At 37.6% G+C, this 26,477-nt stretch overlaps 2 protein-coding genes across 6 annotated transcripts in view; both read left to right on the top strand.

Moving 5' to 3' along the window:
- LOC138703560 (oxidative stress-induced growth inhibitor 1-like) overlaps positions 1–14,195 on the top strand; it is a 113,118-nt gene extending 98,923 nt beyond the window's left edge. For all 5 annotated transcript variants that reach the window (XM_069831529.1, XM_069831525.1, XM_069831526.1 and 2 more), the window contains 4 exons: positions 66–236; positions 1,937–2,164; positions 3,786–4,050; positions 6,863–14,195. In XM_069831529.1, coding sequence (XP_069687630.1) covers positions 66–236; positions 1,937–2,164; positions 3,786–4,050; positions 6,863–7,443 — 1,245 coding nt within the window. In that variant the 3' untranslated portion in view covers positions 7,444–14,195. The remainder of the gene's footprint in view (positions 1–65; positions 237–1,936; positions 2,165–3,785; positions 4,051–6,862) is intronic.
- A 4,315-nt stretch (positions 14,196–18,510) lies between these two features.
- On the top strand, positions 18,511–26,332 carry vih (ubiquitin conjugating enzyme vih). The gene is made up of 5 exons (XM_069831518.1): positions 18,511–18,715; positions 18,960–18,987; positions 19,601–19,687; positions 23,596–23,800; positions 25,593–26,332. The coding sequence occupies exons 1-5, from the start codon at positions 18,612–18,614 to the stop codon at positions 25,700–25,702; spliced, it is 534 nt and encodes a 177-aa protein (XP_069687619.1). The 5' UTR covers positions 18,511–18,611; the 3' UTR covers positions 25,703–26,332.
- Positions 26,333–26,477: the final 145 nt, after the last annotated feature.

Here is a 26,477-nt window from a genome sequence, read left to right as displayed (position 1 = left end):
TCTTACAGAAGTGCAAATCCCATAGCTTTGTGACTGATTTGCATACTATCACGTACATGTTGCAGGGCTTGGAGGGCCGATCCAACAACCCTGTGTCCCTGCTCATGGACACACTGAACCACCCATGTGCTGACCTGGGACTGGAGCTGCCGTCCCTCCTAGAGTGGCGTCATCACCCGGAATGCCAAGTCGACCACATCGTGCTGGGGAAAGGCCCTCCTGGCGGCTCATGGCAGGTGCATATAATAAAGATATGTGCCAGGGGACGGCAGAAATCTCAGTTGCACATAAGGGGGATTGTGTAGGGTATGGAGTAAGCATACATGGCCAGATTACTGTACATTAAAAACCAATAAATTCTTAATTAAACAAAAAACACCTCAATTTAGATATTGAAGGGGAAGTTTAAAACTTGTCTTAATTGCATCTTAGTTTTCACCCCCTTACCCCCAGCCTCCTCCATTTTGAAATTTCAAATGGCACCCCTATCTTGTGATACTTAAATTTGAAAGCATATTCAATTATTTATACATCTCATTCGTTTTCCATCGTCGCATGGCAACTTTGTTTGTTGTTTTTATTTTATTTTAGTAGGTTATTTTACGACGCTTTATCAACAGCTTAGGTTATTTAGCATCTGAATGAGATGAAGGTAATAATGCCGGTGAAATGAATCCGGGGTCCAACACTGAAAGTGGTTGTTATTGTTGTTGTTGTTGTTGTTTTCTAATGCCAGGCGTTTGACAATAAAGTCATTTGACCTCTTGCACCGAAAGTTGCCCAGCATTTGCTCATATTGGGTTGAGGGAAAACCCCGGAAAAAACCTCAACCAGGTAATTTGCCCCGACTGGGAATCGAACCCAGGCCACCTGGTTTCGCGGCTAGACTCGCTAACCGTTACTCCACAGGTGTGGACTTGATTGTTGTTATTGTTGATTAGAGCCGAAGAGAATAAAGCTATAAAGATTATTTATTGAGCATTTCATGTAATAGTTGTGTTTGTGTATTAAATTATTTGAAAATGGTATATACCCTTCAAGAGAGAACAGAAATCATCCTTATTGATTAAATTTAGGAAATTATCACAGTCTACTATATACAGTCACGAAGCTTGAGTTTTGAGGGTGCTAGAAACAATAGACTGTGACGGTACTATTTTGTATTGCCTGTAATGAGGCGATATTAGCGATCCTAGTGGTGAGCAACTATCTAATGTTTGCATATTTACTACGTATTGAGCTTCGCGACTAAACTGTGAAATTATACAAAATAAACTGTGTTTTCATCCTACAATCAACTGACAATAACAACAATACGGGTTGCCAGGCGACGATAGAAAACAAAAGATGCGAAAACAAATGAATGAGATGTATAAACAATTGAATACTCTTTCAAATTTAAGTATCACAAGATAGGGGTGTCATTTGAAATTTCAAAGTGGGGGTGAAACTTAATGATCAGTTAAGACTGGTTTTAAACTATCCCCTCAATATCTAAATTGACGTGTTCTTTGTTTAATTAAATTCAATTTAAATTTTTTAGTTCTTTAGACTGGGAAGTTTTGAAATTAATGCTCTATATAGGCCTAACCAATATTGCTAACACTTTGTAGAAGGACTGTCGTTTTATTACATGGGACGATCGGAAAGTAAGATTCTATTCTTATTGTCAGTCCTGCATTTACCATTAAGTAAAGTATGGAATCTTCTTATATGAAGAAAAGCTACTTTTCTATGTATTCATCATACTCACTAAAGTTCTAAATTATCGTGTAAAAAGAAACATTATCAAATTAATGTACATTCAATTTTTGTATAAATTTATATTTATGTCCTGTAATATTTTCATTTCTGGACTTGACCGGCTTTCACACCGAGGTCTTCAATTAGACTAATATTAAATTTAAAAAGTTTCACGTGTGACTTACTTTATCAGGCAATGGATGGCAACGTGCTGACAATCAGCCTGAGCAGCTGGATGGAGTTGCCGGGCGTGGAGTTTCGAGGAGGCAGTGGGCCAGCCCACTCTCGGGATGGCCGGGCCTCCGTGTCGTCAGTTGCTCAATACTACCACGACTATGTGCACAGCCAGACCTTAGCCAGGTTTTTCCGCAATGGTTGTGTCGTCACGTCTGTGCGCCCCCTAGACATCTCACACTCCCAGGTAAGTCAGACTTCACATAAACTGGTAATTATCCAACTTTATGGACTTCAATATGACGGCAGTAAAACGCAAATATTGGAGATACACTACCTCGCTGGTAGCTTTCAACTCGCATGTGCAGCTGGTTGTAGCTGTCAGGTGTGAAGTTTTCGAATAATATAACTGTTCGAGCCTACGATTTTAATTCAAACTGTATTTGAAATTGAGCAATAACGAGATTCAAACTCGGCGTAACCCCTCTGAATATACACAGTCAGTGACGTGAAGTTGCACTTTTCATTCATAGGATTTCATATATTGGGAGACATTTTGCAAGATTTGGTAAAATACCTGAGAGATATTTTAGGAAGCCTTGCATATTTTATGAACACATAGGAACTTATAATCTGTTTAAATATGAAGACAGTCTTTATATTTACTGCAAATTAATTTTATAGCATCTGACCTGAGAGGGAGTGCGGAATCATAGAGTAATTTTCTGGAATAGTCATAGAAATGTTAAAAAAAAAATGTTATGTTTTATTTAACAATGCTCGCAACAGCAGAGGTTATATCAGCGTCGCAGGATGTGCCGGAATTTTGTCCCGCAGGAGTTCTTTTACATGCCAGTAAATCTACTGACACGAGCCTGTCGCATTTAAGTAGACTTAAATGCCATCGACCTGGCCCAGGATCGAACCCGCAACCTTGGGCATAGAAGGCCAGCGCTATACCAAGTCGCCAACTAGGTCGACGAATATAATAGTTACAGATGCATTCTAGGTGATCTCTTCTATGTCACAAAGCTACATTCGCGTCCTATTCTCTCCTTGTGTTGTCTGGGAGTAGTGTCCTATCAATAAGTATCCTAAAATCCCTCCCACATTTATGATACTCAGAAATTGATGCTTCTGATGCACAATGATTACATCTTAGGCGGCCTAAACTTCTTCTAGTTCACAAAGCATACTTGTAGAGATTTCCATCAAAGGACCTATTCTATGCATCTGGGTTGTGTCTTATAAAGCCACAGTGTCCTGTGAGTTAGCCAACCACAATTTCTTTTGTAGTATTTCATTTTATCAAATAATTTATTTTATTTCAATACTTAATTAATCATAATCATGGTGCATCTGGCCGCAAAACCAGGTGGCCCGGGTTCGATTCCCGGTCAGGGCAAGTTACCTGGTTGAGGTTTTTTCCGGGGTTTTCCCTCAACCCAATTGAGCAAATGCTGGGTAACTTTCGGTGCTGGACCCCGGATTCATTTCACTGGCATTATCACCATCTCATTCAGATGCTAAATAACCGAAGATGTTGATAAAGCGTCGTAAAATAACCTACTAAAAAAAATCAGAATCATAGATTTCAAGCTAGACGGTCTTTCCTTTAATCATATAAAATTTTTATCTGGGTTTTCTGTCATAAAGTTCTTCAAAAATGTCACAGTGGTTCTTTTGCGAGCCAAGACCTTTTTTTGTGTTGTATTTTAATAATCCGCCAAATATATGGGATGCCTGAGAGCAAGCATGCTCCACTTTCATTCATGATGGACTGATATTCTCTGTTACTTCTTTATTGATCTCAATATTCATTGGTATTCTTCTTTTGGTGTTAAACTTTGTTCGATATGGTGTTGCAGAGTGGTGACATTATCGACCCCGAGACAGGGGTACAGTACTGTCAGCCACAGGCAATGTGGAGGGTAGAAGGCTTCGATCTGGAGAATGGTGGCCCATTCTGCTACATCTGCCGCAGGGTTGTGCTGGCGACAGGTGCGGCAGATCTGCCAAACAGGCTGGGGGTTCCTGGAGAGCTCGCCAATCCTACGTGGGTCCTCCACGACCTCCGCTCTCTGGAAGCAGCCTTGGACAGGCTAGTGGAGGAGGAGGAAGGCGACAGAGAAGGTGAGGGAGGAACTCAAGATGTGACGTCTCTATGTTTTACAAATATGAGTCAATATTACATGAAGGAGCTTGCTTCAGTAACCGAGAAAACATAGAAAATATGATTTGTTTAATTTATATGGAAGTTTTCCAAGGAGGAATTACAACTAGAATAAAAGCTTGATATGTTATTGTCCGAATATTACTTTTCACTAGGCACTAGGCACGGGACTGTGAGTGGATGTGCCAAGAGCTGAAATTTTTAGACTGAGTAGAATTTATGCTCTCCAAATTCTTCTTTTCATCATCATGAATATCAAGGTTTGTACCCTACAATTCGTTCCGTCTTCAAAGATTTAAAGTTGTTCCTGCCAATGGCTGCGTTCAGCCGGGACAGCGCTGTGGTAGCGCTGAAATAGCGACAGCACTGAACGCCTTGCTGGCCAACAGCGCTGGAATAGCGGCCGCCATTTTTCGTAGCAAAATTTTTTTCGCTGCAAGCCTGCTGCTAGCCAGCGAAAGTGGAGGGAGTAGACATCAACCAATGGTGCCGGAGTAGACAGAACAATGGCGTGTTTCTTTGTAAACACAGCAGACATTTTGCAGTCTGGTCGTTCAGCCACTAACAGCTGCTGTAACTCAGCAAAAATGAATCGCTACCCCAGCGCTGTCCCGGCTGAACGCAGCCAATGTTTTTTGTTCTTCCACTTTTCTGGTTCCTTGGATTGTTATTGAAGCATCTTTACAGATGCAGTTTTGATCCATTCCCTGTAAATAGGTACAGTATACAATTTTGTTCAGTGCCGGTAATTCTAATTAGTAACATTTTCCAAAATGTTACTAGTTCATAATTCCACTCGAAATCTTGAAACTTAGGACACGTTCTCATGAGCCACTTGAAGACCTGCAATGCACTATCTGCAGAAGACACTGTAGCCCAGAAGTATTGGAGAACATGAATGCTAATGGCTTCATTGCTAGATTCAAGACATTGAAACAACAACAACAAAAACATAATTCCACTCGAACATTTTCACATTTCATACGATGACTTAAAGTATAGCCTGCCAACAATGCCACTGTTTCATTTCTTCTGCTTTAATTCGTCATTCTTCGTTAAGTTGTTAACACCCACTTTTCGGCTGCATAAAAGTTGGTACGACTGATGTTTTAGAACAGTTTCTTTTATCAATTCCTTTAATATGGTAGTTCTTAATTCTTGTAATGGAACAAACGAGTGGAAATAATTAAGTGCGAAATCGGGACTATGAGATGGATGAGCCAAGAGCTGAAAATCTACAGTAATGTGCAAATTAATGACAACAAGTTATCACATGCTTACTAGTCGGATATGAAGCGAGAAAATGTGTTATTATCCCTGCATGTCTTCTTCGAAAAGTTCAAATACAGTACATATTTCATAATGGATCCACCTGAATGGCTGGTCTCATATGACCGAAAATCATGGATCTTAGTTGAAGTGGAAAGAAATTGCTGGCAACATGCAGTGATTAAACTTTGACCAATGGAAAACAAAGTGATTGGCGCGGAAAGACTTAAAAGCCTGTTTGTCTTCTTTGCGTTAACATATAGATCTGAACCTTGATCTTTGGAAGAACTAAAAAGCCTGTCGGTATTCTTTGTGCTAGATTCAAAGCTCGCAGCTTGTCGCCGATGATAGCTGATAATACCTTTTTGGCGAGAAGTGCAATGTTGTCACTTTTCCAACTATGCTGTATAAATAAATTATCTTGATGAGGTAATAAATAATATAAATAATGTTGTAATCTATATTAATAATAAATCTGTAGCCGAAATTTTTCTGGTAATTTTCGATTTTCCAAAAATAATTGGTCCTAACATATATAATTAACCACCCTGAAACCGAAAATCGCTTTTTTGAAATTTTTGTTTGTATGTCTGTCTGTATGTTTGTTACCTTTTCACGCGATAATGTCTGAACGGATTTCGATGAAAATTGGAATATAAATTAAGTTCGTTGTAACTTAGATTATAGGCTATATGGCATTCAAAATACATTATTTAAAAGGGGGATTATAAGGGGGCCTGAATTAAATAAATCGAAATATCTCACTTATTATTGATTTTTATGAAAAATGTTACATAACAAAAATTTCTTTAAAAATCATTTCCGATAAGTTTTATTCTTTGAAAAATTTTGATACGACTGATATTTAATGAGATAAATGAGTTTTAAAATTAAAATAACTGCCACATAAGGCCTTGTAATGAATTAAAAAACAAATGACTTCTTCTATAAGGGGCCTTGGACAGCAACAATCGAAAGCTATGAAAGATATCCTACAGATAATGTTTCTGCGTTTCTATGAAGTAATATCGGAAGCTAAATTAACCGATTTGTATAATTAATTATTAATTCACCATTGGAAAGTGTAGTTTCTCTAGATGGACATAATGCTATGATGTTATCACAGTAACTTTTGAGTGAATCGAGGACAGGTAAGATTAAAATAGCTTCTTATGCACAGAAAACTTGATAGGCTATTCTGTATATTCGTTTCCTGTATTTCCAAAACTAATTTTTATGACCAAATGAGTGGTCTCTGGATCAAAATGATCGCATTTTAATTTTTTAATTCAATTTAAATTAAGTAACATAATAAACGATTTATCCTTCTATCAAACACGAATGTTCCCTGGATCAAATGTCCTATTTTAATTATATAATTACTTTATATTTATTTCTAACAGGTGCAGCGGAGCACACAGGTACGGCTAGTGGTTAAATAAATCCATTTGCTACTCGTATTACAAAATTGGCATAGAATGAATTTGGTGAATGTGTTTACAGGAGTGCCCACAGAGCCACGCTGTGACCCCGTGCTGATTGTGGGGGCAGGGCTGAGTGCAGCTGACGCTGTGATTGCAGCCCGCTTCCGCTCGCTGCCCATCTTGCACGTGTTTCGCAAGAAAGCAGGCGCACTGGGCAAGCAGTTGCCCGAGAACATGTACCCCGAGTATCACAAGGTGCACCAGATGATGGGTGACGGTGGTGCCAGCTACCCCTGCTACACGGCGCTGGCTGAGCACCGCGTGCTGGAGATCTCCTCGGATCACAAGGTGTGCGTGGTGGGATCTGATAATGCTGTCTCAGTGCACCAGGTCTCAGTTGTCGCCGTGCTCATTGGTTCGCGCCCCGACCTCAACTTCCTGCCCCCAGGACTAAGTCTGGGACTTCGTGCGACAGAGTCGGTGGACTGTCGCTCCAATCCAGTGGACGTGGACCCCTACACTCACAGAGCAGTGCGAGCCCCACCTGGCATGTATGCCCTTGGGCCACTGGCTGGTGACAACTTTGTGCGATTCCTGCAAGGTGGCGCCGTAGCCATTGCGAGCCACATCCACAAAGAACTGCACCACACTGCCTTGTGAGCACCAGACAAGATAAAATAAATATACGTACATTATGGCTCACGTGACTTGAATATACAGTAAAAGTAAGTGAAGGAGGCATTGCTGCGCAATGTAAGAACTGAATGTGGACCATTCAGAAGCCACTCTGCCATTGGTCTAGGAATTGTGCGGCGGAAAATAACTACTTACAGGAAGTCACGGTGTAAAACGAGATACGTAATAAAGCCTATAACAGACTGTAAGGTTCGACGAGTGCTCTAAAACACACCTACCTTTCAGGTGTGGACTGTCAGTGTTTTCTGTGGGCTATTAGTTGCACTCCTTTGCAGCCAGTTAACGTGGTCTAACGGATAAGGATGTAAATTAGAATTTAAGAGTGTCGTTCGAATCTATATATTTTCAACTTTCTTCTTTGCCGTTTTCTTTATTATTTTCTATTGTTGAATTCGCATTAACATAATATATTTTTTATTGAATTTCAGACGTGTTTAAACACAATTATTTTCATTTATTCATTCATTCATAGTCTTTTGCGAAAGGACAAGACTTTGACTACAAATTCAGCATTCTCCAATTTTCCCTATTTTTCGCCTTCCTCTTAGTCTCCGCATACGATCCATATATCTTAATGTTTTATCATCTGATTTTTTTTCCGTTCACCATTCCTTCCAGTGCATCCTTCAGTAGATAGCTTCTTCTTAACCGTGGCCCAGCCAATTCCTTATTCTCTTTCTGATCATTTTCAGCATTATTCTTTCTTCACCCATTCTTTCTAGCACAGCTTCATTTCTTGTTCAGTCTGTCCATTTCAAACACTCCATTCTTCTCCATATCCACATTTCGAATGCTTCTAATCGTTTCTCTACAGTTCATTGTAATAGCCATGTTTCTGCCCCATACAATGCCACACTCTACACAAAGCAATTTAATAGTATCTTCCTTAGAAAATCCTTACGAGATTAAAAAAACACATTTACCAATGTGTGCTTTTCATAGCCCAATATTTACAACAAATGTGTGCCAAATTCAACAACAGTATTAATATCACAATAATACAAATTTTTTCTATAGCAGAAAATATAGAAACGAGAAAAAGAAGTTGGAATTACAGAGATTCGAACCAGGGCTCTCTTGGCATACTGTTCATTAGGCTACTGCGATGGACAGTCATGACAACACTGTTTTAAAAAGTTATTACAGAGATACGAACCATGGTTCTCTCGGTATTCTGGCATAATATGGGGTGAATAGAGATGCAAGGATGAATAGGGCGAATTTTTACTATTTTTTTTATTTCTTTGTCAAAAACTAAATATAATAATAAGAGTGTTTCTGTTTTTCTGCATAACGAGTGAACAAGTAAACACTCTGATTATTATATTTATTCTTTGACACAAAGAAATAAAAAATAGTAAAAATTCGTCCCTACTCACTCCATATTACGCTATTCATTAGACCACTGTAAGTCAGTCATGCAGCCTGACGACAACACTGTCTTTTAAAGACAGACCGTCCACATCAATAGCGTAGATGTGTTTAAGTCTTCTGTTCAAACCCTACAACTTGATTGGGTTTCATTGAAATATCGAGTTTCTGCATCGCGACTTCCCCTGATAGACACAGACGTACTGATAAAGTTTCGTGTAACAAGAAGGAAACTGAAAGTACACTGGGGCCCTGTGTATAAGGAATTAATTTAAATCGGAAAGCACTTCAAGGGTGTTATACTGGAATAAATATTCCATCACAGGAAATGCATTTCAAGGACTACTAGTTCCTATTACACATATTATGAAGAGAGGAACATATGTGGTCATGCCACTGCATTTCGAACAAACACTACACCATTTTATTAGATTAACAAGATTTTGAAACTCCATAACCCCCTCTCCCTTCACTGTTCGTAATTTTATTTTAGTTCTTTTAAAATCAACAGTTTTCCTGATGTTGGTTGCACACAGCAAGACAATACTTCGTGTGTTGAGAGTCGTGGCCTCGGGTATTATGATTTACCTGTCTGTATCTTTACGGCAAACTACTTTTCTTCAAGTTCCCTAGCAAAGCCGTGACCTGTGCTGGATGGCCGAGTCACTACATTAGATATGTATTGTCATCACTGCACGTCTTTGTCAGTTCACTCCTCCTTACTCAGGGACGTCACCAGGATCGTAGTGGGTTGTTATGTTATATAGCGGGGAAGTAATTAAATCATTTAGATTTAGTGCGACTGCCCTGGAGGCGTGCCTGTCGTATCCTAACTGTGATAATATGTAAATTTTTAGGTATTAAAAACAAGTTGTTTAGATGTGGATGCAAGAATTGCATTACAACAAGGATGTGTGTCCACATTTGTTTCAAGTTTATATGTAAAACAAAGAGATTCAAAAACAGTTTTTCCTCTTTGTTTCTATGATAACACAGTCTGGTCACTTAATTAAAAACAGTGGGCAATCAGTGCCAGTCAAACTGGAAAAAAATGTACTTAGTCATGTTTGCATGACAACCTTAAAAGAATGCACATGTAATGCTATTATCTTGTCCCATACCATTGTGCAAAATGGTGCTAATTGAGATTTATTAAAATTGTGGGTAGAAAAAACGGAAGTACGTAATTATCCAGCTGTACGAGCTTCATTATGGCGACACTAAAATGCAACTAAAGAGGAGATTGCCCTGTTGATGGCTGTAAATCCACCTAAACTCGCTTGATGGTATACTTTCTTATACACAGTGAACAATAAGTAGGTTTGGAATATTGCTAATAGCTTCTTAAATTTTAATTTTGCAAAAAAATGTTTCATACAAAAACTGTTGGAGATAAACCATACAATATGATATCTGTGTTCGAAAAAAGTTAGTTATTCAGGCATAAAGGGTGTGACAGTAAACTTCATTTTTTTTAAATAGCACCCTATATTAAAATTTACATGTTTCGAATCTCCATAAAATTTTACGTATGAATATATAGAAATGTTATCCATTTACCAGATTCATATTTTTTTAACTATTTATTAACCTTTTTTCGTGGACTTCAAAGTTAAGACAAATAAATATGTAAAATCATGAATTAAATACTATTATAGTCACAATCATGCCATGGTATGAAAGAAAAATTTCACAACCTCGAGTGGGAATCGAACCTGCGATTTCCTGGTCTCCGGTCAGGCGCTCTACCACTGAGCTATCGAGTTCGTCTCGCGCCAAAGGCTCAGAATTATCCTTTCATACTGGCGACTCTGTTATAGAGTACTGTCCATAGCGTCTGATCTTCGTCAGCACTGCTTATGGCTGGAAAGAAACTTTACATTTGTAAAATCATTTTGACTAGGCCATAAAACTAAACAAAACTCTATGACTAACCAAACTTTACCTCAGATGCTCAAAATGAGAGCCATTCACAGCCAAACAATGTCCGCGTATATCATGAAAACAGTCTATTGCAGATATGAAATGAAACAGTTCAGTCATGTAACTGTGAGAAAAACATTGAACTGTTTCCGTGATAGACTGGGACATTGTTTGGCTGTGAATAGGTTCTCATTTTGAGCATCTGTTGTCAAGTTTTGTTAGTGATAGTGTTTAGTTTTATGGTTTAACATGATTTTACATAGTATACTTAATTGCCTCTAATTTGAAGTCCACAAAACAAGTTTAATAAACAGGTAAATAACATGAAATGGATGGGTGAATAGGTAAAGTTTCTATACATTCGTACGTGAAATTTAATGGTGATTAGGAATATGTAAATTTTAATATAGGGTGCCATTTAGAAAAAATAAAATTAACTGTCACACCTTGTATGCCTGAATAACTGACTTTTTCCGAATACTGGTATCACATTATTGTATGGTTGACCTCCAACACTTTTGTATAAAACTTTTTTTGTAAAATTAAAATTTAAGAAGTTATTAGCAATAGGCCTATTCCATACCAATTGTTCACTCTGAATAGTAGTGAAGCATAATGACATCTTAAATTGTTTTTGATTGGAACATTGACAGAGCGATACTGCCAACATAATGGAAACGATAATGACTATACCCACCTATCTAACCTAACTAACCTATCCAGCTCACTAATTGACTCCATCTACATAATGTTACAATACTTCTTCGATACAATCTACATAAGCTAAATACTTCGGCTATCTAAGCTACCCTCTGCTACTAGCTGAGCCTACCCAATTTGTTAACCAAAGAAACGTAAACAAACCTAACTTATCCTAAAGAAATTTATTCTAACCGAGAGCTGCATAAATAACATGGATCAATGGATCATGACCTACACATTGAAAACTGCAGTGGTTGCTATTCAGATATATTATCATTCCTATTTTATACTATTGCTATGTCATCTATTGGGAGAATATAGCAGTCGCTTGCAATCATGTTATCAATAACCTTGCGTCCGTACAGCTGGATGATTAATAAAAATTGTCCACAAATCTGTCTTTCAGCGTATTCCAAATCTCACCGTTCCGGTGGCATCAATGACGTCATGTTGCAACGAAATGAGGAACAAAACTGCTGGAAGGATCGATGGCTGTTATGGCGACTGTACAAGTTGTTGTCTGTGCTACGCTAGCAAAATTTTGCGAAATTTTCGTACTCCCATCTCGTTCAAAGAAAAGATAGCATAAACAATTTATTTCTTGAACCAGTAGTAATAACGGGTCCGTTGACATGTTCGCTCATAAGCCATTAACATATTGTTTTTACGTTGTGTTCATTACAAACAATACAGCAGAACACACCGCCATGACACAACAGTGCACGATATTATTCGTCTGCTAATTCCCGCCCTATACAAGAACCAATCAGATTCACTGATGGCGGCTGATGGATTCTGCCACCATCTCTGCAAGTTGATGGCACCGGTGCAACACCGGTGGAGCATCAATGACGTCATCGGTGGAATTCGGAACACCGTGATGCCATCGGATTGCTCACCAGTGAGATTCGGAATACGCTCTTTGTTCCTCCACAAATGTAATACGAATTCATTATGGTATGGACAACATGGAAATTGAATGCACTTATTTTTTATGGGCGTGAAGTGTAATGATAATTGATAAATGAACAGTCTTTTAATTATCTACGTATGCTCTGAAATTTGTGATGCAAGCTTTTGGAGCAGGTTTTCTGCAAATACTTTATTTCTCCATCATTCCAGAAAAAAAAAATACGGAAAAGGTATATTTATATATAATGAGTAAGTGAAATACGGAAATGCTGACAGTAGAAATGGTTGTATCTCGCAAAAACCTGCCCGAACACAGTACTTATCAATCACAAATTCAACTTTGATTAGCCATGGCTTGAACCTAGGTCTCTGGCATGGAAAGTCAATGCTTTAGTCATGTGACTATTGTTCGCCTAGAAATTGTAAACCTTAAAACGTGCATTTCTTTTGAAGTCTGTAAGTGATTACCGGTACTGGATTAGAGCAGTAAGACTTTCTTGAGGTTTTATTACTTCAAATACAGGAGGCACCAGCAGAGGGGCTGCAAAGGGCTAGTGGCCATCCATGTCCTCCAATGCGACGCAGATGTTGACAGCACAGCTGAAATTTGTTTCAGAACACTTCCAGCCCTATTCACTCATTAATATATAATCAGCTCACAATTTCTCGCATATTCATATTGTAATTTGCTACAACTGCATTACATTTTAGCTTCATCTTGTTTATTTTTACTTCACATGTAGGTTGGGAGCAAGTAGTAAAGTAGTAAGGTACTAATATATACATATTTAAGAATGTTTCTCCTTATCATAGGTTACCACTAATGCTATTTGGCTTTACAACCTCTTTTGCCCCTCAAAAGAGGGGAGTGCACTTAGACAGTTTTAATACTTCCTGGACAAATGGAGAGTTACAGCATTGGAAAGGTTATGCCCTTTGTAATAGATTTTTATCCTGGCATTCGCCTGGAAAGAAAAATTTAAGTTAAAAGAGCTGACCCTTGGGATCGAGCCCCGGACCTTCCATAAGCAAGGAAGTACAATTATTTGTCGTGATCAGTAATACTATTCCCATAACAATTTGACTGGTTTGAGACACAAAAAGGATGGTAGCCCACCTTGATTAAATTTTTCCAACCAAAATGCCCATCACCCTCAAACTTAAGAAAGCTGGTGCCGTCACTGCTTGAATGTGCCTCGTACCTGTGTTTACTTTCTACCTCGGATAGTTACGCAAGGCGTTTTACGGTAGGATTGGCTGGCACTGGCTTCCCACATAGCCACCTTTCGATGTACTCACATTTGTGCCCTTTCCACAGGGCTGTGGAAGGCTGTAGGTTCTGAATGACGTAATTGTGCATAAAGCAATGTGTGCCTTAACTGAATTGCATTTGTATAGAAATTTGATTGTATAGAATTTTAGATGATGTTTTTACATGTTTTTTGTTTGTTTATTTTTTAATGTTACTTAATCATTCCATTAATAATATTAAGAATATAGAAAAGTGCATGTTAAGTTGTATAATGCATCTTAATTTTCCTATTACCTCACAGTCCCAATCTAATTGACTTGTGTTATAATTCCTAAAGTGCAGGACACATTTTCATCAGAACAGGCCGAGAAATTTTGTTGAATTAACATAACAGAAAAGTTTGTTTTTGTACTGCAGCCCAAAACACGGTGATATATCTGTTAACTAAAATATATGAGAAATTATATTTATGTATTATTTAAATGTGCTTTTAGTTTTCACAGTTATTTAGCATTCGGATAATATTGGAATAAATATATTGATGGATTGGTGAATACCAAGTGTCTTAAATGAGTATGAATAACTGGTATATTAATCTTTGGGTGGCTGTACTGTTTTACCTCCACACAATTGAACACCAAGCAGACCTCTTCTTATTTAGCAATGCAGCATAGTTTGGACTGTGCCTGTACGGTACCTCACAACACACATGAATGGCTTTCCAATATGTTGGAAGTTTATTTCATCTGCTCTGAAAGACTAATTCGTTCAGACGAGAGAGCTGGCCTATAAACAGATCATTAGATTGAGGATTTATATGCACTATAAAGTAGTATTCCTAATTCATATACATTTAACCACTCCCCCATATGCAATCACAGAAGCCTGTAAAAAAGACAAAACACATTCAGGTGCAGTGTCTCCTGATAACCACTCTAACAGCAACTTGCACGTGTAATATACCGGTGTGCAGTTCAGTAGGCGACTTTTGTCTTTTTTTTTAGGTACGATTAGATAGTGACTGAAAGATTTAAACTTCGTGATGTTGTAAACCACGCTTTGTCAACCGTAATGTACACCATGTCTATCCAATTATAGTAGATGTCACTTTCAGCTTACAGTGCACATAAATTCTCAGTCTACAAATCACCTATTGACGGAAATTCATGACAAATACCGTTGTACATAAAATTAATAGAAGAATACAAAATGACAATAAAACCTATTCTGTACTATAAAGACATTTTGGGCCGTATTCATAGACATTCTTAGTGCGGGCTTTCACTGGATGAGCAGCAAACTAACGTTTTTCGTATTCATAAACCAATGTCAGTGATATGATATGATATGAATCCTGTTTAGCACGCTCGTAGCCCAGGCTAGCGAAATGTCTATGAATAGCACCCTTAAAATCGAAGCTTCTTAATCGAAAAACAAAATACAAGCTTTATGAAACCCTTGTAAAACCACTATTAATATATGGCAGTGAAAAAGACATTTGAAACTAAGATAATTTGAAAAATATATGGTCCAATATGCGAAAATGACGTATCTACAAGATATAACCACGAATTGTATCAGTTATACAGAGTGGATGGTAACTTCTGCACCAAAATGAAACTGGTAATAGATCATGAGGAGAGATTTAAAAAATCTAAAGTTTTTTTCTCTAACATTCACCGTTTTAGAGGATATTTTTATGTTTCTGTGAAGCATTTGGCAACATGACGGCTACTGCAAGCAAACGCGGCCTGCACTCCTTACCTTCCCCTCCCCCTCTGCTGTACTCAGCTGATGGGACACAACAGTGGCCTGCATTGCAAGATTTATTTTAACGATTTTCGCAATTATTCAATTTAAATTTATGGCTAAACTGTTTAATTTGCAAAGAAAAAAAAAATTCAAGACATTAACTGTTACCTATCTGCTTATATAGCAATCAGCCATTTGCTTAACGGTGCTTCATTGAAGGAAAAGTGTAATAAAAGTATTGGTATATTATTTAACATGTAGAATCACCTCTTAAATTTTGTTCTGAATGCTTCTTGGTGAACATTATTGGGTATAGTTTTACACTTCACCATAGTTTTTTCATTATCGTACGCTTATTCTGTCTCCTTTCTGCAAGCTTAGCACTTTTTGTTCAGACGAATTTCACAATCAGATTCACTCGAAACTAATTTAATTGTTCGTTTTCTACTTTTGTCCTGCTTTTTGAATCAGTTACGTTTTTCACTCATGAGTACCTATCTGGTAGTCCTATTTATGACCCTTGCCTTTTTTTCAAGAAGTACGGTATCAATATTATGAAATATTGGATAAATAATAATATTTATGTTAGTTGGCCGTTTCTCTGCCAATGGAGAAGAAACTGTAAGAATTATGTTCAATGGTTGGAGAAGTGGGAAAGTATTTGAATATACTTGACAATAGTTATTATTGTGTATCTGATTGTTGTTACTAATATCGGTGGATGAGGTGTTCGTGAAGAAGGTGAAGGAAATTTGTTTGTAGATTTTTTGTGTCATACTTACTGAAGTGGAATATAAAGTTTGTTGTGTAATTCGATAATACGTACCGGTTATGTAGTAATTTGGTCCAGTAATAGTTCTACATCTGGTGCAGGCATTCGAGATGACAGATGTGAACCTCCATATCTCGCAGCAGTATGTCATATAACATTTGATTAGTAGGCCTACTTTATACAATGTTTGAATTTTGTTAGGAGTATGGGTTTTGAAAAATGGATAGAGTTACATAAATCTCTAAAGAACTTTGTGTCTAATGTGAAGGATTTGCAGATGGAGGAATAGTCTTTTGTTGAATGCCCCAAGATACTAATTACTTTATTTCTGTTACCTGTAAATTATTGATTGCTCTTGAATGGTGAGCGAGACCAGAAATATATTGTCAATATAATTGCTTTTGATGGTAAATTGCTTTCCTGTTTTTTTTTTTAAGTAGGTTATTTACGACGCTGTGTAATAACACCTTAGGTTTTTTAGCGTCTGAATGAGATGAAGGTGATAATGCCAGTGAAATAAGTCCAGAGTCCAACACCGAGTTACCCAACATTTGCTCAATTTGGGTTGAGGGAAAACCCCGATAAAACCTCAACAGGTAACTTGCCTCAAATGGGATTCGAACACGGGGCACCTGGTTTTGCGGCCAGACGCGCTAACCGTTGGGCCTACTCCACAGGTGTGGACTGCTTTCCTCTGCCTCGAAGCTTTGGGTACTGTGAAACCGATCCAAATGTGCATGGCACCATAATGGTATACCCACGGCCATTGGGAAATCACAGTTGGTTCAAAATATACATTAATAATTATATAGCCTTTCATCATCTTATCCTGTAGAATGCTAAGAATTTAAACTCCGTTTCTGGAATCTGTAGAGTAAGACAGTGCATCTGGGTGGAGCCGATGAGAAACAAATGGGCGGAGCCTATCAGCATGGGATGCATCGGATGCGCATGGCAGAAAGTGATAGGTAAGCTTACTGATAGTGTGACATTTTAACTGCAGTTGAATTCAGATAGAAATAACCCCTTCTCTGCAGTCGCTCCTACCTTCAAGCAATGCTTCCCCCAGAGCTGTCATTGGACTGGCCCCCTCCACTCACCACTTGCACAGAGGATTTGTTTCGTCTCCTATACTCTACAGATTCCAGAAACTGACTTTAAGTCTCCTAGATAATTAAATTGTCCTCGTGACAGTCTTAGATCTCGAAGCCTTTTTTCTCCTCAAGAATAAAAAAATAACTGGACTCAAATATTCTATATAAACTTAGAATGGAGGTACTGTTTTCTCCCTTTTGAGTGAAGTCTGTTAAATTTTATTTAGGCATTAGAACTTCCTGATCCAGCTGAAAACTATTTCCATCGTAACGGTACCAATATGTATAATAGGAAAAACTTACATAATAGACAATCATATTTAATATTTAAAGCATGTGGAGGATAAATTTATTTATTTAAGTAATAAATCCCCAATGATGCAAGGTTCCTCTGAACAAGCAAAGCTCTCAAGATACTGATAGCACAGAATACAAAATGGAAACCAGCAAAACATTCTAGATTGAGTTAAAGTACCTACATTATAGGCCTATTGCATTTATATCAGGTGAATATTTTCAATTTTACGAAGAAACTCTCTTTACAAAAGTTAGCTATAGAGGGGTATGAAAAAAAGGAATATTTATTTTAACATGTTTCAGAAAAGTATGTTTTTCAAATTAAGTATAATGCAGTGCTGGGCATCGGGAGCAGATCCACACTCTAAACGGGGACGCTTAATATTCATCCGTAACTGAATCAACGCTGCGCGGTGTTCGGCGGGGAAGAAAGGGATTGAAGCGAAGTCATATAGCTCCCTGTGAGAGAGTAGAATCCGCTCTTGCTGCCCAGCCCTAGTATAATGTGTATGTTATGGAGTCTTTTTTTTTTTTTTCTATGGCTCTATGTAAATTACTCATTTTTTTCTTTTTGGATTCTTCAGGTCTCAAAACGTACAAATCCCATGAATTATTATACTTTGCTATATTATCTTTTTCGAGTTATCTCTCTTTGGTATGCCCCAGGGGGTGGGGTATGTCGGTACTGTACAGTACTGTTTAATCAAGGTGGTATTTCTTTGACTTGAAGCCTTGATCTCATATGGGCCTGAACCTGAACCCGAACCCAGATCACGAGATATACCCAAAGACGTTATAATAGTGATATACCCTGCGTATATACCTCTTGAGGAATATACATAAATTTCCCTGCACTTATTTCCTTAGGGAAAACATATATACCACTTATTGTTGGTGCTCCCGTAAACGGAATCGGAAATGGAAATAAATGGGTATTCTGATTGGTCGGATCATGAGTTGGGACGAAGGTCATTGATTGGTTAATATCGCATTTAAATTACTGTTGGCGAAATTGCTTCTTTTGAACTGTTGTGTGTAACGGTAATTTATTTTCATAATGGCTCAAAATATTAATCCCCTCATGACTAGTTCAACATTTACTGTGAAAACAGACGAAGAAACACAAAACGTTTCTCAGGATAATCATGCAGTAACGAAGAGGCAAGTAATACATAATAACTAACGATAGGGCAATAAAGATGGCCCTCGACTTCAAAATTTTCAGTGTAATGTTCGTTTTGTGGTACATTTCCATTTCGTATAATAAAATCACGAATCCTGCTTTCTTATTAACTTAATATACTTGTAAACTACAAACGAGATATGTGGTACGTGTGTTTGACTTCACAAATATGTTTGATTAAACCTTTCATTCGAGTAATGTGCAATTCTTCCCCTCTTCTAGGTTGCAGAAGGAGCTGATGGAATTAATGGTTCGTATGGCATGTGTTGTAGTGATTTATATAACAATTAAGACTTCGTAGTTTGCATGAATGTAGTAGTACCTTAGGGGATGAAAATACCGTTTGAGATTTATGTAATAAGAAAAAAAGTAGGGCTAGAAAGTAGCTACTTCAGTAAGCTATATGGTTAGGAAAGTGTACAGTTTTAAAATGCATGATGGAAAACTGATATTCTTTTCGAACGTAATGGACAATGGACCTGACGTTCACATGTGTCGTTCTTACCAGGAAACTGTTTTTCTTGTACCCTTCTTTCAATTTAGTGATAAGTAGCTTCATTTTCAGTGACAAGGTTACGTGGGATTTGATGAGGGATTAGCCGTAACAAGTATTGGATAAATTTCGGAACACTGATTCCTTCCTTTCCCTCTTACTTCAAAATTACAACTTTGTGCACACAAAATAAATTATTGGCACTAAAAAGTGCCTTTTCGTAAGCATGATGCGCATTCGACAAACGCAGACAGATCTGCTCTTTTTAGTATTTTAAGATATAATTGTCATGTGGAATCCGTATACTAAAATTATCCCTTTTCAGGTATTATAAGCTGAATAAACATTAACGCTTAATTCTCTCTTTCAGATCAACAAAGATAGAAGTGTGTCAGCGTTTCCAGAGGGAGAATCTCTCTTCAAGTGGATAGGCACAATTTCTGGTCCCAAAGGCACAGTGAGTTCTCACAAAAGTGATTATGGATAAATCGCAAAGAACAGAACGCCAGTAGGGGAAGTTATTCCCACCCTCGCCATACGGCAGCTACTCTGTCTACTGTCTGCTCCCTGTCCCAGTGGATCACTGCCTGCAAATGAAATTTGCATTCGACACTCACGTATTTAGCTTAACACACGCCTATTTAGCATAAAATAACACTCACCTGTGAACATAGCACTGTAAAATACATTTAAAGATGTGTTCAACGTCACACATTACATTGCTGCAGTACATTATGGTAGTCTCCATTGAACATAAGTAGATTAATTTTCCCTTCTTCCAGCAAGTCGTCTCGGTAGCCGAGTGGTCTAAAACATTAGCAAATACTGTGCCTGCGTTTCGTTGGCAAGTTCGACAGATCAAGTCCTAGCGTCAGCAAAGTCATTAGAAGGAAAAAAAGAGAGATTGTGCGAGGAAGGGAAAAAGAGAGAAAGAGGAACAGAGCGAGATTGGACCGAGTTTTAAAAAATAGTGCCTCCTTTGATCTAGCTCGTCTGTAGAATTACCTTAATATTCATATTCCTGTCATCCAGTGTAGATTCGTCAATTTGCAGAACAAAATCGCTGCACTGCTAAGTCTTTAATCCAATGAGAGACTGTCTTTTAAGACAGGGACAGTGTTTGACCGTGTTTTCATCCATCATACATTGAACCACGCCAACAACACAGTGTTTAATTAGTTTCTTTCTGATTGTACGAGTTTTGTCCACCTGCGCATTTTGATAACTGTAGTAAAATAAATTCGTTTCGACATTCCTGTTTTTGGATAATGGTTTCAGAAGTTCTGGAAGAACTACCATAAAAACAATGTAATTAATTCCCGTTTTAAGGAGAAATTTGAATGGATTTGCAAATTTTCATCACCTTTTTAGCAAAATTTCTAACCTGTTTCAAATTATCTATATATATATATATATATATATATATAATTTGAACTGTTAATGGAAATTACGGGTAAACGGCTGAACGGATTTTAATAAATGACCCCTCATTTTGAAGCTTGGAACTCAAAGTTTTTCGGAAAAATAGTAGTTTTCAGTGAAATGTCAGTTTTTAAACATAATTTTCCAAAATCCATCTGTCGTCAGTTTTGAGAACTAGCTAATAGCATTCACAGCTGACTTGATATTCCCTTTGCTTTTTTGTAAAGGAAGGGTATTACACGAAGGCCATGATCCGCAAGAATGCTGACATATTTAGAGCTCAAATTGGTTATTAAAAACTTAACTTACTAAAAGTAATTTACAGGTTCGATTCTGTGGTGTGTAATTATCTGGGTACAGCTGTGTATTGGATATTAAAAACTACAAAACTTGAGGTGGTTTGGTGACATTATTACCATTAGAAATGAAATATTATTGTAGTTAATGCCATGATGTGACTATTTTCCATTAATTATACATATTAATGCTATATTGATGATATGAAAGTGAAACGTTTTGGGGTTATATAAGTAGATGTAGAGAATAACTTAAATTAGATTTTGATTTCTATATTTTACTGAGTGGCGGCTATATAGTATATGTTACTGAAAGCTATAAAACTTACGTAAGATAATAATATTTTTATAATTATTAATCAAGTGGGGTTGGGTCTTTTTCATATATTTAATGGCAGTGTGGTGTAGTTATTTATATGCGTGGTTCTCTTCAGTATTGGCTCGAGAGAGAGTATCTTTCATTGTTATGGAAGCAAATAACTTTCCGAATGTCTGGTATTCTTCATTGAAAATAAATCTGAAAAATGTTTATTTGAACATCTAATGAACTTAGTTTGCAGCATTTGCTGCACAAGCCACTAGTCCAATTACATATATTTTTGTACGAGGTACGGAAACACAAAAGTAGCACTAGCAACAGTACTTAATGATCGATCAATAGCATGCGTCTTATCTTGATTGAAAGTCCTGATCGCATATATAACAGATTGCTCAGCCTTGTAGCTTTGATGGCAACAACGTTGATTAATTTCACTATGCTGCCATATAGCAGTCGTTCTCAATTGACGGTGAGGATTCTGGTGGTTGTTCTCTTCCACATGTTACCGTTTTTAACATGGAGATGGCCAATCTGTTATATATGTGATCAGGGTTGAAAGTAAGCTTGTAGAAATTTTATGTGGTTGCATGTGAAAATTGTAAATATATTGTTGTTTAGTCAAGTGCCCGAAAACAGGTTGGAACCATATAAGTGAAACCAATAAAGCATCACTCATGAGGCAACTAAGCCATGAGATAATGGGTTAGGGTGGCCAGTTCCTTTCCTCTCCATTTCATACATCCCTGATTAAGTGTACTAGTCAGACTTCAGATGTTGAAAAACTATTGTTTTTTCTTTGACATATTGTCAAGTGTGATATACAGCTGATAATAGACGTACATATCAGCCAGAACCTCAATCACAGGTGAATATATTATTGTGATTATGTAAATAAATCATAGGCGTACTATGTTCATGAGTTCATTAGAATTCTCTTGTTAGAAATTTATTTTACTTTCTTTTCTCTATCTCTTCAACCATCATTTAATCGATGTTTTTATAGTAAAGAAATTATTTTGCTTTGGCTTTTAATTTTAAAACAAACTTGATTGAAAGAAGATCTATGAAGATCTCTCAGTAGATGCACACTTGTCTTTATGAATCCTGGAGCGTGAATCTGCAAAACTTCGGTGTTTTTCGACTATTCTTTTATGTATGGTTCTGGATTCCACTGCTGTAGAGGTGGACCATTTTGTCATTGTTCCTGCAATAACTTCTATGTGACAGGTTTATCGATTTTCAGATGTTTGCTCTATTAAATAACTTAAATAGTGATAGAGCAAATAATAAAATCTCCTATATCTAATTATATTTCTTTCCTTCGAAAATGTAAGAATTCACAATCACCTTTGTACTACTGCCATAGGAGGAATGTGTTTTTTCTTCCTACTGAGTTAGGAAGTTATTGCAGGAGTTATTGCAGGAACAACGATTTACGTTTATGGACAACAAAGTAAGGTATATTAGTCCACCACTGTGGAGTAATGGTTAGCCTTCTTGGCCATGAAACAAGCGGGCCCAAGTTCAAATCCTGGTTGGGGTTTTTTCTGATGTTTTCTTCAACCACTCTAAGCAAAATTGCTGGGTAACTTTCTGTGTTGGATCTTGGACTCATTTCGCCTTCATTAGTATCATTTCATTAATCTTAATAGTTTACAGGTCGACCAGGAGGACATGGCGGATGTGGTTCCAGGATCTGCTTATAGGTGACATCTGTCTAAGGGAGCTGCACATATCCAGCGAAGCCACAGGGGCTTCAGTGTGGACTGGGTGCATCCAGGAGTAGTTTAGCTCCCTCGGATAGATGACACTTGGTGATTCACAGAATCAACTGTGGCATGTTCTTCTGGTTGAGGATGCAGCAGATTCAGGCACATGAATTGCGAACAGATGCCATCAATCTGAGGAGGCCGCAGAACAACACAGGCAGGCGAAGGATCAGGTCTCCAGTCAGAACTGAATGCTATGGCTGAATCAATATGATGACACCATGCAGTGAATCATGCGCTTGAAGAGTGATCCTAATGGACTTTATAACAATTATTCTAGCATAAGTAGGTTGCACCTAAGCCTAAGGCTGTGTTGCTTCCCTGCTGGTCCTCCTCGGAAAAAAAAAAGGCATATTAGGAATAGCAAGAGATGTTCTAAAATCAATACAGATCTCTGTGTACGAAACTGAGGCACCCATATGCTGTATGGCTCCATCTGAACAGAATTTTCATTACAATATCGTAGGTTGCCATATGCCATATGACCCCCAATGACAGCACTGCATGTAACACTAATTGGTACTTGTTGGCAATACTATGACAAATTGTTCTGTTGCAGGTGTACGAAGACCTGACGTTCAAGCTGTGCTTGGAGTTCCCCCACAGTTACCCATTCAGTGCTCCAGTAGTAAAATTCGTCAGCTCGATTTTCCACCCGAATGTGGATCAGTTTGGCAACATCTGCCTCGACATTTTGAAGGAGAAGTGGTCAGCTTTGTATGATGTGCGGACGATCCTGCTGTCCATTCAATCTCTCTTGGGAGGTAAATCTGTAACTTAACCTCCTCCAGCAGTTCCAATCACTTAAAAAATAGTTACTCTTAATTCACTCTTTCACTGAGTATTGTACACTTAGAAATTTCTGAATGAATGTGTGTGTATTGTGAAAAGGAGCGCTACTACTGTTCATAGAGAATTGAAAATATAAGAATGCACGATACTTATGATTGAAACGAACTGTGACTTTGCATTGAAACTTAATTTTACTTGTTGTTCAATCTCTAACCTTTTGCATGATTGTATGAAAGAAGATTAGTTGGGACATAATTTAAAGTTCTTACAACTTCCTCAATAGTTAAGTTGTTGTTTTCTAATGCCAGGCGTTTGACAATAAAGTCATTTGACCTCTTGCACTCCAATATTTTTCAAAGATATTATCATGACCAGCCAATGAAGCACAAATTTTGTCAATAATTAAGTACTTAACCTTACAAATGGGGTAGGTTCTGAACAATGACTATAGTTCACTGCTTTGGAGTAGTAGTCAGTGTGCCTGACTGCAAAATTTGTGGGCCCAGGATCGAATCCTCTTCAAACCACCAGATAAACATATTCTATACCAGGAAAAGTCAAATTATAAAAAATATTAAGTAAACACAAAATGATACACGGGCTACAGTCACACAAAATTTAAATAAGTGAACCTAAACTTAAGATTGTTGTTGTTCAGTCGACTGTCTGAAGACAGGTTTGAACCTCATAAGTGACACCAATAAGGCATTACTCATAAGGCAACTAGGCCAGGAAATAATGGGGTAGGGTGGCCAGTTCCTTTCCCCCTCCATTGCATACAATCGCTGATTAGCTACATATTCCACTAGTCAGATTTCAGATGCATACTTGTTCTTTGACATATCAAGTGAGATGTACACTGCATGATAATAGATGTACATATCGGCCAGAACCTCAATTAGAGGTAAACTTAAGATTAAGTGTCATAATTATATCCTAGTTAATTAACAAAACTGAGATAACTTACATAAACTAGAAACTTGCAATTATTTTAAAACTAGAGAAAAACACAAATCAACACATGATTTGAGTTTACTAGTTTTGATGACACAGTTTCGGATGGAAATTTTGTAAAACCGTTAATTGTAGCAAAGACATTAAATATGCAGAGCTATTGACATTATTACCAACTTAAATATATCTTTTAGCAAATCAGGCTTTCAGGTATAACTCCCTGTAAAGTTGATTCGAATAATTTCGAGGGAAAAATTGTTCCGGGGCCAGCTATCGAACCCAGGACCTTTGGTTAAACGTACCAGCGCTCTCCCAACTGAGCTACCCGAGAACTCTACCAGACACCGATCCAATTTTTTTCCCTCTATATCCACAGACCTCAAAGTGGGCTGACAACTGTCAAGCAACCAACATTGCATAATACACGTCACTGTTTGTTAACAGAAAACCACAATTTAAGTCACACAGAGTTAGTGTGCACTCAATGTTGGTTGCTTGATGGTTGTCAGCCCACTTTGAGGTCTGTGGATATAGAGGGAAAAATTGGATCGGTGTCTGGTAGAGTTCTCGGGTAGCTCAGTTGGGAGAGCGTTGGTACGTTTAACCAAAGGTCCCGGGTTCGATACCCGGCTTGGAACAATTTTTCCCTCGAAATTATTTATATCTTTTAGGTTTGAAACCTACATTTGTCTCTGGAACACACGAAAAATATTTGGAACTAAACTAATTGTAAAGCAGGTGATAATGGATAGCTTGAATGAAACGTCTTGCTTCTATGTTTATTGCTGATGTGTGTGTGTTTGCTTACAGAGCCCAATAACGACAGCCCCATGAACCCACAGGCTGCTGTGCTGTGGACAGATAAGATTGAGATGAGGCAACGTGTACTTCTGGAGCACAAGAAGGGCGAGTCTCAGTGAAATCAGTGGCCAACACTATTATTTTGTTGATTTGATATTGTTTTTTGCAGATTTTTAAAAGCTATTTATTTTCAATTTTTGGTAAATGTTTATAAACCCCACGAAACGCCGTTTGTTTCAGCGACGTTGAATTCCTACTCACGATTTTGATATGGACAGAGCGCACACTCTAAACAGATTAGTATGATAGTACAAATTTTGCAACAGTGCCATCGTTTGTGTTCATTTGATTGTTCTGTAGAATAAATCTGAGTGTTGAAGCTAAATTGGAGAATGTATTGATTTGGTACACTGAGGAAAGAGTACATACAGAACTGTTTATTTTAAAAACTCTCTTTTTATTTGTATATTAATAAGCTCAAAAATTGTAGATAGATAACAGAATTCAAGTGAGGTAATTGTGTGTGTAGTTACATTCGACTAACTCCTTCCACTCCAAGTTGCACATATGCGAGGGAATGGGTTCCATTCCTCTAGTGGAAAGCAGCTGTGGGGCAATTCTTTTTCCGAATGGCTGTTTCCCCTGCCATTCTCATTCCATCATTGCTCCATTATTGCAATACCATTTCACTGACTGAATAGCATCTGTAGTTGAAGTGAGTTGTTAAATAAAGAACTGTCTGTCTTCAACATTATCTAGGCTTAATTTGTTGGTTCTCTGCATATAAATGACAATTACCTTTTTCCTACCCACTGAATTATGGGGAAGAGACACTTCGCATTTTTCTGTGAATAGTGATTCTCTTTTTTGGTGAAATAAAATAAGTGCTATGAA

Source organism: Periplaneta americana, chromosome 7, assembly GCF_040183065.1.
Source record: "Periplaneta americana isolate PAMFEO1 chromosome 7, P.americana_PAMFEO1_priV1, whole genome shotgun sequence".
Classification (NCBI taxonomy): domain Eukaryota; kingdom Metazoa; phylum Arthropoda; class Insecta; order Blattodea; family Blattidae; genus Periplaneta; species Periplaneta americana.
Note: the sequence above shows the minus strand (reverse complement) of the source record. Positions and strands in the feature narration are given on the sequence as shown.

Coding starts and splice junctions, on each gene's coding strand:
- vih (XM_069831518.1), top strand. CDS start 18,612: ATGGCTCAAAATATTAATCCCCTCATGACTAGTTCAACATTTACTGTG. Junction 19,688..23,595: donor TTTCTGGTCCCAAAGGCACA/GTGAGTTCTCAC, acceptor GTTCTGTTGCAG/GTGTACGAAGACCTGACGTT. Junction 23,801..25,592: donor CATTCAATCTCTCTTGGGAG/GTAAATCTGTAA, acceptor GTTTGCTTACAG/AGCCCAATAACGACAGCCCC.